The 14,377-nt window shown below is 35.8% G+C and overlaps 3 protein-coding genes across 4 annotated transcripts; 1 reads left to right on the forward strand and 2 right to left on the reverse strand.

The window, feature by feature from the left end:
- Positions 1 to 1,777: 1,777 nt before the first annotated feature.
- LOC130732937 (nuclear transcription factor Y subunit A-1-like) lies at positions 1,778 to 4,837 on the forward strand. 2 transcript variants are annotated; one of them, XM_057584960.1, is made up of 6 exons: positions 1,778 to 1,898; positions 2,761 to 3,057; positions 3,211 to 3,275; positions 3,540 to 3,611; positions 3,819 to 3,983; positions 4,153 to 4,837. In XM_057584960.1, the coding sequence occupies exons 2-6, from the start codon at positions 2,898 to 2,900 to the stop codon at positions 4,495 to 4,497; spliced, it is 807 nt and encodes a 268-aa protein (XP_057440943.1). In that variant the 5' UTR covers positions 1,778 to 1,898; positions 2,761 to 2,897; the 3' UTR covers positions 4,498 to 4,837. The 2 variants fall into 2 exon arrangements, with proteins under 2 accessions (XP_057440943.1, XP_057440944.1); XM_057584961.1 differs by having other exon boundaries at positions 2,761 to 3,036.
- An 818-nt stretch (positions 4,838 to 5,655) lies between these two features.
- On the reverse strand, positions 5,656 to 9,411 carry LOC130732939 (probable amino acid permease 7). The gene is made up of 8 exons (XM_057584962.1): positions 9,234 to 9,411; positions 8,808 to 8,947; positions 8,393 to 8,629; positions 8,104 to 8,197; positions 7,691 to 7,905; positions 7,250 to 7,383; positions 6,930 to 7,157; positions 5,656 to 6,448 (listed from the first exon to the last, which is right to left on the reverse strand). Exons 2-8 carry the CDS (start codon positions 8,881 to 8,883, stop codon positions 6,047 to 6,049), a joined length of 1,386 nt encoding a protein of 461 aa, XP_057440945.1. The 5' UTR covers positions 8,884 to 8,947; positions 9,234 to 9,411; the 3' UTR covers positions 5,656 to 6,046.
- Positions 9,412 to 11,185: 1,774 nt separating this feature from the next.
- On the reverse strand, positions 11,186 to 13,477 carry LOC130732940 (uncharacterized). Its single transcript, XM_057584963.1, has 4 exons — positions 13,309 to 13,477; positions 12,173 to 12,334; positions 11,827 to 11,984; positions 11,186 to 11,588 (listed from the first exon to the last, which is right to left on the reverse strand). The coding sequence occupies exons 2-4, from the start codon at positions 12,330 to 12,332 to the stop codon at positions 11,481 to 11,483; spliced, it is 426 nt and encodes a 141-aa protein (XP_057440946.1). The 5' UTR covers positions 12,333 to 12,334; positions 13,309 to 13,477; the 3' UTR covers positions 11,186 to 11,480.
- Between the last annotated feature and the right edge of the window lie 900 nt (positions 13,478 to 14,377).

Consider the following 14,377-nt stretch of genomic DNA (forward strand, 5'->3'; position numbering starts at 1 on the left):
TAACTTCTGGTAAAAGTCGGATAAACTGGAAATTTTTCCTAAATTAGGATCTCGGGAAACATCTGAATAATAATGTCTCGGTTGGAACGACAAATTCATTTTTTCTAGCTCGAAAAAATACCTATAGTCGGTAAAAATTTTAACATTATTTGGGGGAGGGCGATGACCCCAGTCAGTCCCTCCCTAGATACGACCCGTGCTGTGGATTTGAAATTAGTTTGAATGATTACATAGTTTCTCAGGTCATGTCAACGAGCTGATCTCTAGTAGTGCATTACCTGAAAAACTCTTTGAATTAAATTGCTTTGTCTGTCCTAGGTTAGACTTAGACAGTTAGACTACAATGCAACCCACGGTGACCAGCTCGACAATTTTCCGACAAATTTATGCTTGCATTGGTAGTTGTCGTTGATTTTTAGATTCTTTTCATATTTTAATTTTCAATTTCATTCGGAAGGACATTTCTATGTTGTCTTCTAAAAAACCAAAAGTCAAGAAGAAGGTGGGATGGAGTATCAGCAGCACTTTATCCTGCATAGCAAAAAACACAAAATTGAAAGTTTTGGCTTAAAGTTTAGAGACAAATGTTAGTTGTTAGTAATTTTAGTAGATTAGTCCTCATCAGGGTTCGAACCCTGGACTGTCCACCCATCACTCTCCCAAACACTTATATCCCCTAACTCTTACCACTTAAGCAAATCTTCGGCGACGTTTCGCAAGAAAATATGTTTGAGTATTTGGCTCACGTTTCGCACTTCATCTTGCATAACAAAAAACACAAAATTGAAAGTTTTGGCTCAAAGTTTAGAGGCAACCAGTGAGATAATAACCCCTATCATTGTAGTATCTTGATATCTTCCCTTTCAATTCCTAAACACTAATAGACGCTTCGTAAGATTTCTTATTTTATTTTATAGGAAAATGTTAGATGTTAGTAATTTATTAAATTAGTCATCTTCATGGTTCGAACTCTAGACCCTTCATCCTCCCAAACCCTTATATCCTCTAACTTTTATCACTTGAGCTAACCTTCGAGGATGTTTTGCAAGAAAATATGTTTGAGCATTTGGCTCACGTTTCGTACTTTATCATGCATAGCAAAAAACACAAAATTGAAAGTTTTGGCTCAAAGTTTAAAGGCAACCAGTGAGATAGTAACCCCTATCATTGTAGTATCTTGATATCTTCCCTTTCAATTCCTAAACACTAATAGACGTTTCGTAAGATTTTTATTTTGTTTTATAGGCAAATGTTAGTTGTTAGTAATGTTATTAAATTAGTCATCCTCAGGGTTCGAACCCTGGACCCTTCACCCTCACAAACCCTTATATCCTCTAACTACTTTTATCACTTGAGCTAACCTTGGGCACCAATATTAGCAATGAATAATCTCTTCACTGAGTTCAGAGTGGTCACACTACGGAGTAAACGAGTTAAACATTTTTTTGATAGGCAAATATTAATTATTAGAAATATTAGTAAATTAATCCCTCCTCCGGGTTCGAACCCGAGACCCTTCCCCCTTCATCCCACCCAACCCTTATGTCCTTAGTTCTTACCACTTGAGTTATCCTTTGAGGACACGACTTAAACATAATATGAGCTTCATTTGCGAGACAAATCTTGAATTTCATAGTTAAAGACAGATTAAACTAACCATATGTTATTATATTTTGGCCCCACCGTGATACACGTGTCTCCTTGGTGGACTCAGTGACCCCACACGGCGGTGACGTCATCATAAGATGTCACTTGTGAAATTTACACACTCCACCACCACACTACAGTTGGTAGTACTAGTGTTCTGTTGTTACTTAAAACAAACGGTGATCACTCTTCAACTTTTCTCCATGTTCAGTTGACAGCTGAAGTGGCATGTCAGAACCCCACAATCTAGGGTAAGCAAAGTTATTCTCTTTTTTATTTGCTTTTTTTTTTTCCTTAATCAGCTGAAGAACTTGATTTGATTTTTTGCTTCATTCCCCTTTTGGGACTTTTGAGGATTAGGGTATTAGGGATTTTATTTTAATTTTTTGACTTTTTCTTCTCTGGGTGTGATGATTCTGTGCCTGCATGTGGAAATTCTTGCATGGTATCACCAAAACCTAGTCTTTTTGGTGGTGTGTGATGTGGGAAATTCTTTGAGCTGGGTTTGGTTGCAATTTGCAAATGTGTGAGATGGGGGAGAATTGGGATTTTGGTGTTTGTTTGAGGATTAGTGAAAGTCCTAATTTTGGTGATAGTTGATCAAATTGAGCTTACCAGCAAGTGTTTGTCTAGTTCTCTGACTATTGTTAAGGTTGCATGTTGGAACTTGGAATGTCCCCTGGTTCTGTTTGCTTGTATGAGTAAAAATTGAAATGGCAGAAACAAATGTAGCTGAGTGCTTGGATTTTGTACTAGACGATATTTTGTTCTTGTGAACTCATACCTTGACTTAAGTGACTCTTTCATTAATTAATTTATGAAGTTATGATATAAATTTATTGAAACTTCCTTCAAATTGTGCTTGATATCATCTTGAGAATTTTTTAGATGTAAAGGTCCACATCAATGTTTCTGAGACATTTATGGAAACAGCTTTCATTTAATCACATGATTCTGTTTCGGAATCAGAAATACCATATTAATGCATTGGATGGTCTCTCATTGGAAAAGGAATTTATTTGCTCACTCACTTTACCAGCTTTTGTTTCTCTTGCCTTTTGTTTTGGAGTAAGGAGTCAAATTTTTATATCCTAATCCAATATAATCTTGTAGGGATCTGAAGATAAGATATTCAATCCAAATCTGAAGCTGCACATCAACTGAGGCTTAATCCACATTCCTTTGTACCTAGCAGTGTTTATTCTGAGCCCTGGTGTTGTGGTACTGGGTAAAATCCTGTCTCCCAAACAATGTCAGGGGCAAATGCATCCAATTCATCCTCACTTGACTGCGCTAACAGTGATTCTTCAGAAACCGGTGAAGACCAATCTTTGTACAATAATGGGGTGAATGAAGAAGATGATGCTACTAAAGAATCACAACCTACTGGTACTGCTCCTAATCAATCAGGTTCTTTAAACTATTTTGTAAAGAAAAATATAAATTTTAAAAGGAAAGACTAAGTTTACTTACATTGGTGCCTCAAATATGTTTATGTAGTTTTTTCGTTAGCAGTGTTCCAAGCTTATGGGGATACTGATACAATGCAAATTTTTTTGGCAGGAAGTAATGGGCCAGGAGATCAGGGGATACAGCATGCTTCATCTGCATCTACACAGACTCCACAGGTGGAACTTGTTGGTCATTCAATTGTTGGGCTCCCCCCTCCCTTTTTTTCTTTATCATCTTTTTGGCACGGCATAGATCCTGATTTTCTGACTGTTTCTTGCATTTTTTTTGCTGATTCTTGTATATCTAATTGTAATGATGAAAATTCAATTATTAGACTTCCATCATGCATGCTTTTGGGCTTAGGGTATAGTATTCATTTTAATGGACCAAGGTTGGTCTTCACTGGATTCCTTATGTAAGCATTAACTCTTTTACTGCAGGCTTGTGCTTCAAATCCTTATCAGGATCCGTATTACGGGGGCATGATGGCAGCATACGCACACCAGCAGTTGGTATGTGAGACTAACCAGTATTCATACATTAATGATTAGTACATGTAGTTTTTCACTCATGATCTGCATTGTGCATAACCCTGAAGGATATATTCTTCTTGTTATATGGTAAATTTATTTCATGCTACTTGGTCAACTGTCCTGTTTCAGACATAGTGGTATTAGGATATCATTGTGATGAATAACATACGATATTTTCACTGTTAGGGATATGGTCCTTTTATAGCAATGCCTCATCCTAGAATGGCCTTGCCCCTTGAGATGGCTCAAGAGCCTGTTTATGTGAATGCCAAACAATACCTAGGAATTCTAAGACGAAGACAGGCTCGTGCTAAGGCAGAGCTTGAAAAGAAGTTGATTAAAGTTAGAAAGGTACGATGCGCACAAGCTTTGGATGGACTAATGCTTTGAATGCATGTTTGTCAATATAAATGTTTTATGCTTGTTTGGATCTAATATAGTACTAATAATACTTACTATTTTTTCACATGCAAATCTGGAATTCTTTTCTGGGCTTCTGTTAACATCCATTCCTGCACAGCCATATCTTCATGAATCTCGGCATCAGCATGCTATGAGAAGAGCAAGGGGTAGCGGAGGACGATTTGCAAAGAAAACCGAAGCTGATACAAGCGGTGGTCCAATCCCACCATCACAGTCAATTAGTTCATCTGGTTCTGAACCTTTACCTTCTGACTCTGCTGAGACTTGGAATTCTCCAAGTGTGCAACAAGCAACCACAGGAGGATCTAAAGTGCATGAGAGATTTCAAGAACACAGCTATGCAAGTGGTGGTAGTGGCTCCTACCATAATCATAATGGTTCGCAACGACCTTCAAGTTTCTGTTCTGAGCACACTTCACAGAGGCGTCTTGCTATTCAGTGATGTGTACCTTGGTTATCTCTATACATACTTTGGCAATTTTCATGCCCAGCGGCAAATCATTCTTGGCTCTGTGTTTGTGATGTTGGGAGAAGAATGATTGGTTGTTGTGCCTTGCCTTGGGACTCATGTTGAAGTCAAGCCAGCCTTCATTCTTTTCTCATTTTGTACAAAGATAGTAGTTAGCTTAGTTAAGCTGAGATGAACGTTTGATCAGAAGACTTGGTGAAACAAACTCTTATCTACTAACTATATTTTATGTAGGTTCCCGTTTATTGTTGTTAAATATGACAGACATTTTAGGATAGATTCTCTGCATGATTAGTATTGCTTCATCTTTGGACCTTGCTGTTTCAATTTTATTTTTAGTTGAATTTCGGGTTTACTCAGGTCATTTGGTTAGTAAGGCGAGCACAACTTTTAAACCTATAATAATCAATGGGATTGTAATGTTTTACCTTAAATGGAAAACAAATTATACCCACAAGTCAAACACACTGGGTAAATAGTTTGACTCTAGTCGAGGCTTCGATCCTTGAGCTACATGTATGAAGATAGATCTGTTGGAAAAAGTCTACCCACTTAATGTGATCTTGAAGTATTAAGGAGATTAGTCACATGGTTGTTGGTTGGAATAAGTCTACTAACTTAATGTCATATAAAAGTCTTGAGGAGATTACTTGCATGGTTGTTGGTTGTGGAAATACTTTATGCATAAAAAAAAATTACATAGTACGATGATAACCTTATATACCGCAGAGTTTGTAGAATATGTTAACTACTTTCACGCATCTAGTTGCTCAGCATGTTACTATCATCATGTGTTTGTTTGGATATCGGTTGAGGGTAACGTGAACAATTTTTCATATCAATTCATAATTAAATGCACTTTTTACCTTGAAGTATGTATGTTCTAAAGTCCCCGTTTGTAGAACATTCAAACATGATCTATCTCATTGCAATTGAGAGTGAACTGTGAGATAGTTACAAAAGCAGTTGCATTTGCAGAGTTTTTAATATGGAATGTTCAGAATGAACTATTTGCTGAAACACAGGTCCTATCATTGAGTTTAATGGTGGAGATGCTCTTGGAGGAGGAAGACATATTATTTCTTCATGAGCATATAAGAACTTTTTGGAGATAAATGAAACACAAGAAAATTTGAAATGAAGTTGAAGCTCTAAATTTCATTGATCTCAACATCCCTTAAATACAGGAGATACATAAGTGAAAATTTAAAATGCCAACAACCTCAAAAAACCTGAAACTATGAGCTGTATAACAACTCCTTACTTCATTACTTGTCTAATCAACAAAGAAGTAATTACAAAGAAATCTGGAAAAACAAATAACTAGTTCCTAAGAATAAGCAGATCCAAAGGCATAATCTCAGAACTTCCCTTGGAAAATACTCTCACATATGTTTTGTTTCCCAATAATTTAGCTTAATCTCGTATTGGTAAGACTTCAAACAAAAATCCAATAAAGCTCAAGCTTTCCCAATAAATAGAACACTCCACTTTCAATTCCTTTGAGAGGTCTTAAAGCTTCTCATCCTATTTTCTCAGTCACTATTCCTCTAATGCATCCAATGAGAGTGAACAATCCAAACCCAAAGCCAAAAATGCTGAAAGTCCTAAGCATGATCCACTTAGCTGTCCATGCATCAGTACTGGACCTACTCAAGTATAATTCCACTGGAAAATATATGGTTAATGGCCAAAAGCTTATGCTACCCAAAACTCCCAAAATTTGATTGAAGTAGGGGAAGATCATAGCAATCACAGTTGTTGATACAACATAAGCAGTTCGGAAAGACAGGCTGAGAAAATTTAGTTCAAAAGGTGGAAGCAACCAGAGTTTCAAGATAAATGTGTTATTCACAAATTCACTATCTGGGAATTTAAATCGGAACCAATTCTCAACAGTAGCAAAAAGTGGCTGGCCGTACACCTGCACCAAAACAAGGTAGAAGACAGAGTTAAATGAACAAGCATTCTATAATAGCAGGAATTAACTCTCCAATTAGTCCTCCTGTCAAATATTCACTATCAAATTAGTCCCTGAAATATTGAAGTATAATTTTCACTAAATATGTCTTACAAAGTTAAAAGCTTGTCACCAAATTCATTCTTTTATGCTACCCCTTTAGTTTTTCATATGGATGAATTTGGTGTCAATTGATATCTTTAAAGGACTAATTCGGTGAAAAATAATTTGAAGGATACTATGAAGACATTTTAATCTTTCAGAAACTAATTTGGTGACAAAAAACTTTGAAAGACTAATGTGTTGACATACTAATCTTTGAAGGAACAAATGGAAGATAGATAAAAGTAGACACGTGAATATGTGATTGATAATACAGAATAGAAACAACAGGGAAGCATCATAATAAAATTTGACGATGGTATCATTATACTATTGTATATACCTGATAGGATCCAAGTAGGTGAACCACTATGCAAACGTTAGCAAAGTTCACAATCCAAACAAACTTGGAGGATCCAAATCCTGTTAAAAGGTTTCCTGGTGTATCATTACCAAAGGCTGCATACCCTGCACATCCACAACCGAGGTATATGAATGTTGTGACAATGACTGATATTGTTGAAGCTTTCTTCATTGTTTGATTTTCTGGTGGAGGCGACTTCAAAGTATCCTGCAAGAATTATTGTAGGTTATATCAGCCTTTATAACTTCAAAGTATCCTTAAAGTTGCATTCTAGCTATCTGGGATCACAAGTTAGATACCTGTATTTCCATCAGAATTGTTGAGAATGGATAGGTGAATGATATGTCACCAAGCGCTTGAGAAACCAGCCACAACTTTTCAGTTCCACTAGAAGCAATGACTCCTTCAATTGAACCTTCAGCATGTCCTTTTTCTGAGAAAATGGTAATGAGGAATTATTTACATGTATCTGGTCAAAACTAATAAGAAAGTGCTAGCAACACACTCTTTTACACACTCCTTATGGTTGGTCTTTTTATCAAAAAGATAAACACACTTGATTCACATTTAAAAAATAAAGCAGTCACATGAAATGTGTTGAAAAGCGCGTTCAAAAGAGTGTGTTGCTAGCATTTCTCAACCTATAATCGGTCGAATGTATATTTTCAAGTAAGTTTCAACACACAAGCCAGTCATGCTGAGCCTAATGAAAGACTCCAATAATAGATGTTGATGCATACCTATTGTTTGCATGATGGAAAGCCCCATTCCTATGAAAGAATAAGTAAAGGACATAGTTGCAGCTAGAACTGATAGCCATTCGATGTTATGGAAGTTCGGTATCTGTGAGAGCACAATTTGGACAGCCCCAAAGAGCAGCATGTAATATGCATCTACAAATTCACATGCTGCTTCGGGCCCTTCGTTGTGGTAACAAATTGAATTTTGGATTGCTCTGCAGCCACAAATACAAATAGCAGTCAAAATTAATATTAGATATTGGTATAGTAATATTCTTGAGACGGAGTCATGTCCCCAAGTGAAGAAGTCTTGTATTGCAACAGGTAACACCCATAGATAAAAGGAAAACAAGAGCAAATAAAAGGAAATGACACACTAAGAGAGGAACCGGTATGATAAGTCATTGACACACCTTAAGTTGATAGCTGTTGTAATGACGAAGGCAACTCCAAAACCATATAAACATATATTCACAAGAAGGCCACAGAGCCATCCATTCTTTACTCCTGTAACCACCAAAGCATGAATCTTATAATGATTCTTTTGCCTATAGAAACATACGATTATACGAATATGCTGTTCCATGTGGTACCATACTTGACTAAAAAGGATGAACACAAGTACTAACAAATGATAAACACACACTAGTAAGAGCCTTCAATCATAATCTAAAACCTTAATAATTTAACAGATAAGGGTACCTATATTCAAATTGACAACATCAAGGTAGGAGGCACTCCTATCAGGACCATATTCAGGATCGGGAGAACGATAGGTGTCACATAAAAGAAAAGCAGAGAAGAGAGTGCAGGAAGCAATAATGAGGATGGAGAATGGACCAGCAAGCCACCCAAGCTGTGCAATGCTCCATGGAAGAGACAACACTCCTGAACCTATCACCCCTGTCACTATGTGTGCCACTGCCGTCCATACCGTCCCTGATGACATAATTTTGCAGTATCAAGTTCATCATCTCACTTCCACTTCCAAATTCCAATCATAAACACACTAATCAACAACAACATGGTAATTAAAGTAGAATCCGGACCATTATTCATTTTCCTGTCTAGCATACAAAAATAAAAACTTTCTGAGATCACAACACAAATGACAAACCTGTTCTTTTGAGAGGATGAGGTGGGGTGAGTAACAAGGGTGTGTTGTCACTTGACACAGCTTCTGCCACTCCCATGTTTCAATAATCTTCACTCTTGCCAATTCCAGGGGCAGATGCTAGCAATTGGCAAAACAGTTTCCTTAAATTAAAGTCACAGGAAACACATGAACATCAGCAAATTTGACTATGAGAACAGCTGTGTTTAAAAAATGCAAAAATAATATTGCACAAGTAAATATATTATTTATATTTAGCTCTTGATGGAAGCAACACCACGTGAACACATTTCAACTTCAGAGTTGAAGTCCACTTAGAATGATCCAGAGTACCAGAAATTTGAGACCCAATTTCAGAAAAGAATCATGCATGTGGTTTCTACCCAAGAAAAAACAAATGATACAAATGGGCATCGAAATTTGTTGTACCTTTGGATGATGAAAGCGAGAGAGTGATCAGAGCAGTGTTGAATATGGATCATGGTGAGAAAGGCATGAGGTTTGTTGGATAATCAAAAATGGGAAACTTAGGGGATGAATGGAAGTATGAGAGCAAGTACGAGGAGCAGGAAGAAATTGAGAAACTCGCAATCAGTTGCAAAACAAGTTCCAAACCACGTACTGTGTTGTTTAGTATCAATTATGATTGGTGCTTGCTACGATACCATAACACTTGTGTAGGTATGATACACGAAAAGGTTGTGGACCAATCACATCCTCCGTATTTAAAAAGAAAAAAATGAAAATATAAATTATTTTTGTTGTGGACCAATCACATCCTTCATGTATGATACATTGTGGGTATCATAGAAACCCCCATATGATTATGATGTGTCACAATCACAAAAGAGTTTAATTTCTATGCACCAACCAATCAGATTTCAAGAATGTGAGAAAATCTCTAATTTTATTTAATTTTATTAATTGACGTGACACATCTTTAAAATTTGATTGGTTGACGGTGTAAAAAAACTTTACAACATCTAATACATCATCCTTTTTCTCATCACAAAATTTGTATTAGTGGTTAAAAGAGTGACTAGGTACTAATGGTTTATTATGACTAAGATTACAACTTTTTTTGTATCTACTTTATCATACCTCTTCAATGACACATGGATACTATTGTAATACTCAATAATAGATTGTCAAACAATATCATCTATTATTAGAAAATTATCTCCATGTCAACTCATTACTTGAGTGAACTTTGATAGATCTACGCTTTTTTTTTATGAAGATCTACGTTTTCTCCTTAAACTGAAGATTAGTGAAAACAACGCTAATGATATGATGAGTTATTTAACATCATGGAGTAAATTAGACAATATTTATCATTACTCTATTAATGTGTGTTTGGAGACAATTAGGTTTCTACACTATGACTAGAATTGATTATGGAATAATGCTTGAAACACTCACTCTAATATACTATTTTTTCAACACTCATCCTTTTTTCTGATCGAAATTCATGTAATTAATCATAAATTTCAACCGATAAATTAGAGTGTTAAAGTGAATGTTGTAGATTTTGAGTAAAGGATTTTTTTATGTAGTACATGTTATTGCAATCCCAACTTACATAAAAGTATGTTACATAGTACCTCATTATTTGTTACATGTACCAAGTTTTTTTACGCACTTAATTAGGGCAAACGCTACGGTGCTTCTCAAAATAAGAGGGACACTACACATCGGGTGTTTAGACTAATTTTAACCATAGATATAAAATTAAAATATGTGATGGTTGAGATTGAATCATTAAAATGACCAATGTTCTTTTTTAACCCTATTTTAATCTCTAAAATTTGAAATATACATTAAAAGCAATTTTGTAATCTCACCAGAAAAAGTTTGGTAGACCCGGTGCCCCTCTTATTAAGAGGGACCATATAGCCATCACCCTTGATTAGTGGTGGATAAGGGTGCAAGTATATTTAACTGCGGCAAAATAAATATTTTATAGTTACATATCTTACAAGTAATTTCTTGTAACCAGAAATGAAATCTTACATGTAGTTAGGTAGTTAGTTAAGATATTTAAATCCTCAAATAAAAAGATAAAAACAACATTAAGTTACATCATCAAACAATTGCGTGTTCGGGAACTCTTGGAAAGCATGTGCAGAGTGTTGAATTTTTTTCCGAACACACTAAAAAAATTCCCATAATGGTTTGATCCCATTCCGATTTGATTTTCACACGAGATCAGCCATAGAAATATGGTGTAGGGTACCTGTCATCAGGCACAGAAATCAAACGGCCCCATGCAATTTACTCAGACATTTATTATCCAACATCCAACAACTTGAGAGGCTGAAATTGCCTCTCCTTAATTTATTTTATTTTCTATTATTATTCTAATTTAAAATATACTAATGTGCAGCTAAAATTTATTTTCTCTAAATTAAATAGCAATTTTTCTTCTTCTTTTGTTTAGTACAAGCGGGCCATGAAGGCAAAAAAACAAACAAAAACTAGAATATTATAATAAAAACAAAACAACAAAAAAGTCCTGCCTCAAGTCAGCAATCTTTCATCCAAGGATAATCAGGAACAGATCCTTTTCTAAGTGGATATTTAGTTTCACGATTTGCAAAGAATCCAAGCCATGCTTACTTTAACCATAAGTGATTCTACATCATTTCACCACGGAACCAAACATACTATAAGTCATCAAAGACCATTTATCATTCTCTTCATCTCAGCAGACCTCCTAGGATCTGGTTCCTCGATTGCTCTCTCGGTAAGTACATGCTTGATGCGACACATTGATTTTCTCACCTGATTTCACATAAAACAAATCAACCAAAATCATTGATAACCCATGATGCATATATTTCTATTTTCCCTAACCATAAAGAATTTATCAATTTTTCTAGAGTTCTACACAAAACATTGTTCAGGAAAAGCAGATAAAAGCACTACCACTATGATTGTTCTATACCAGACATCCATATAATTAAGGGTAAAAAGAGCAACATGAGTAAAGCAGAACAAGCGCAAATAAGGGAAGTGATACCTTAGGGATGCGCTCTGGATTAGGAAAACGCAGGTTCTGCGCATTAAGCATCTGACGTTGAGTCATCAACATGTTCTTCTCCTTTAACAACACATACCACAACTTATGAAGGTCGTCCCAAGATTTCAGCCGCAGCTCAGAGGCCTTCCAACTCCGACCTAACACCAAGGGTGAAAAGATAAAGAATCAGAAGTTACAGAACCATTACCAGACCAGAACAAAAGTGGCACAAAAGCTCAATGAAGAAATCAGAAATCTTAGTTGCACCGAGCAAGTGTCTGCCTAGAAAACCATTTCAGTTTTTCCCTCTAGATCCAAATGAAAATAAGAGGTGTATAGTGTATACCATAGACAACAGGTTTATCACCATCAGTGCTCCTGTCTGGCTCAAAGAACTCCTTAAGGGGATTGTGCACTTCACTGCCAGCAGCAGCTGCTGTAGTGGAACAATGTTTTGATCTGGCAGCACCAAGGAGTGCTCTTCCAAATACTCTTGACAAAAACATGGCTGCAATGCCAATCAGATTTATTATATAATTAAGTAAGAAACTGGAAAACAAGTGAATGGCCAAGCATCCATTGCCAAAATCATATCATATATTTTCATATATCACTTGGATGATTTTGTAGCAGTATATAGCTGAGTATGATCAAGTAACAATTGCTTCTTACTTGTGTTTTACTCAATACGAAAGATAATGTTAGGTTCTTATAAGCTTATCATATCAATATTGAAGTTATGTGTCACTGAGAGATTGTTCTTTTATCTCTTAGGAATGACTATCATACTGCTCTCATATATATAGTATCGATCGAAGCATCCACCGGAGTACTCATTTTGAGAACAAGTGCTGATATAAAGTTATCCACTCCATAGACATTTCCCTCCTTGAAATAAGCTTACACACTTAAGTAATTCTAAAACCCACATTCAACAGAACAATTAGAAGGAATTTGAACATTCTACTTACCTCACTCACACAGCATGTGAAAATTCCAAAAAGTTTGTTAAAACAGTATCGACACCCCAATTTTCTCGCTATCTCTCACTTCCAATCACATCACATTATATAACATCAATCATTTATCTCAGTTCTCTTCCTTTCTCACATTTTTTTTTTGAAAATCTACCCCATTAGGTTGTCTGCCCAACATTTTCCAATTAATCTATAAAACAAACAGTAGACCCCTAAACCAGAATTTGGGACCAAAATCTCTGTCTCTCTGTATCCCCATTGTTAAGACAATTGATCAAACAGTTAGCGGGCAAAAACAAATACACTGAAAATCAACAAAATGGGAAGCATCATGAGCAAAAAAATTAAACTGCAAGGAAGAAAGTGAAGCTATGAAGATGAATCCATGGCAGAGGTAAGAGTATAAGAACTGATTCTGTTACATTGCATTCAGAAAACAGTGAATCCAAACAGAGTAAATGCGATGACATGGTGGATGTGGCTAACAAGTGGAGACAGAGGAAACCTGAGAAATTGGTGGCGGCAGTCGGCGACGTGCAGCAGGTGGTGGTGGTGGCGACGGGAAGTGGAAAGCGCCGGTGGTGGCGGGGAACGGCAGCTACGGCGTGCTTCTCTCTTCAAAATGACGAGAGAGGTTGCAAGTGTGTGGGATCATCAGATCAATAAACCCTCACTCTTTAAAAATAAATAAAAGCATTTTATAATGACATGATAAAATAATATTTGCATATTATATTATACTCACTCACTATATGCATAAAAAATATTATACTCACTATTTATAGTTGTTAAACTCTTTCTTTTATTAAACATGTTCATGTTTTTGATAAAACATCTTGTTTGAAGAATATATATTCTTAAGATATAACTAATGGTTTTCTCACAAATTGTTTTGCCCTTACCAAATTATGTGTAAATTTTTAATGAAAGTTGTAAATGAAAATAAAAGTACTACTGTATCCTCTAAACACAAATTATGCTTTAATAGGATTTTGTAATTTCAGGTCGTTCTTTTGGTGCTTCGTGTAGGTCTTTTATTTTGCTGGCGTGGGTAGGTTTATGGCCGAGCTCAATGGTCCTTGGAGGTGCATATGGATGTTTTGTGATTTTCTTTTTACTGACGCCGAGCTCGTTTGATCGGTAACTCTCAAACTTTTTGCTAATATACTTTTATCTTTCTAAAAAAAAGATTTGTAATTTATTTTAAAAAAAAGTTATGTAATTCTTATAAAGACTTTTAAGCCGGAAAAGCGTCCTCTTATCCTGTTTCTATGTGAATGAAGGAAGTGTCTTCTCGTCGTGGTCCTTTTATTCATTGTGATGTAATAGTCTATTCACTTATTTCTTCTTAATTAATGAAGTGCATTAAAAAAATTGTAAATTTCCACCGCTTCGATAATTATTCATACAAATTACTCCATTTTGTGAAAAGGTCTAGACTACATTACATGAGTTCATATATTTTAAGGGGTACTAATGGTCTTGTATGATAACGCAGGAGGATTAATTAGGTATAAACTTTAAATACATGTTGGGTTGAGTGGATAGGATTCAAGATCTTAAGTAGGTGCTCT

This window comes from Lotus japonicus, chromosome 1, assembly GCF_012489685.1.
Source record: "Lotus japonicus ecotype B-129 chromosome 1, LjGifu_v1.2".
Lineage (NCBI taxonomy): Eukaryota > Viridiplantae > Streptophyta > Magnoliopsida > Fabales > Fabaceae > Lotus > Lotus japonicus.

What these genes read in the sequence shown, in the direction of transcription:
- LOC130732937 (XM_057584960.1), top strand. Translation starts at nt 2,898, where the DNA reads ATGTCAGGGGCAAATGCATCCAATTCATCCTCACTTGACTGCGCTAAC. An exon ending in TACTGCTCCTAATCAATCAG is followed by an intron (nt 3,058 to 3,210) that starts GTTCTTTAAACT and finishes TTTTTTTGGCAG; the next exon opens with GAAGTAATGGGCCAGGAGAT. An exon ending in CATCTACACAGACTCCACAG is followed by an intron (nt 3,276 to 3,539) that starts GTGGAACTTGTT and finishes CTTTTACTGCAG; the next exon opens with GCTTGTGCTTCAAATCCTTA.
- LOC130732939 (XM_057584962.1), bottom strand. Translation starts at nt 8,883, where the DNA reads ATGGGAGTGGCAGAAGCTGTGTCAAGTGACAACACACCCTTGTTACTC. An exon ending in TGTTGTCAATTTGAATATAG is followed by an intron (nt 8,198 to 8,392) that starts GTACCCTTATCT and finishes TGGTGGTTACAG; the next exon opens with GAGTAAAGAATGGATGGCTC. An exon ending in CAATTCTGATGGAAATACAG is followed by an intron (nt 7,158 to 7,249) that starts GTATCTAACTTG and finishes TAATTCTTGCAG; the next exon opens with GATACTTTGAAGTCGCCTCC.
- LOC130732940 (XM_057584963.1), bottom strand. Translation starts at nt 12,332, where the DNA reads ATGTTTTTGTCAAGAGTATTTGGAAGAGCACTCCTTGGTGCTGCCAGA. An exon ending in TGATAAACCTGTTGTCTATG is followed by an intron (nt 11,985 to 12,172) that starts GTATACACTATA and finishes CCTTGGTGTTAG; the next exon opens with GTCGGAGTTGGAAGGCCTCT. An exon ending in ATCCAGAGCGCATCCCTAAG is followed by an intron (nt 11,589 to 11,826) that starts GTATCACTTCCC and finishes ATGTGAAATCAG; the next exon opens with GTGAGAAAATCAATGTGTCG.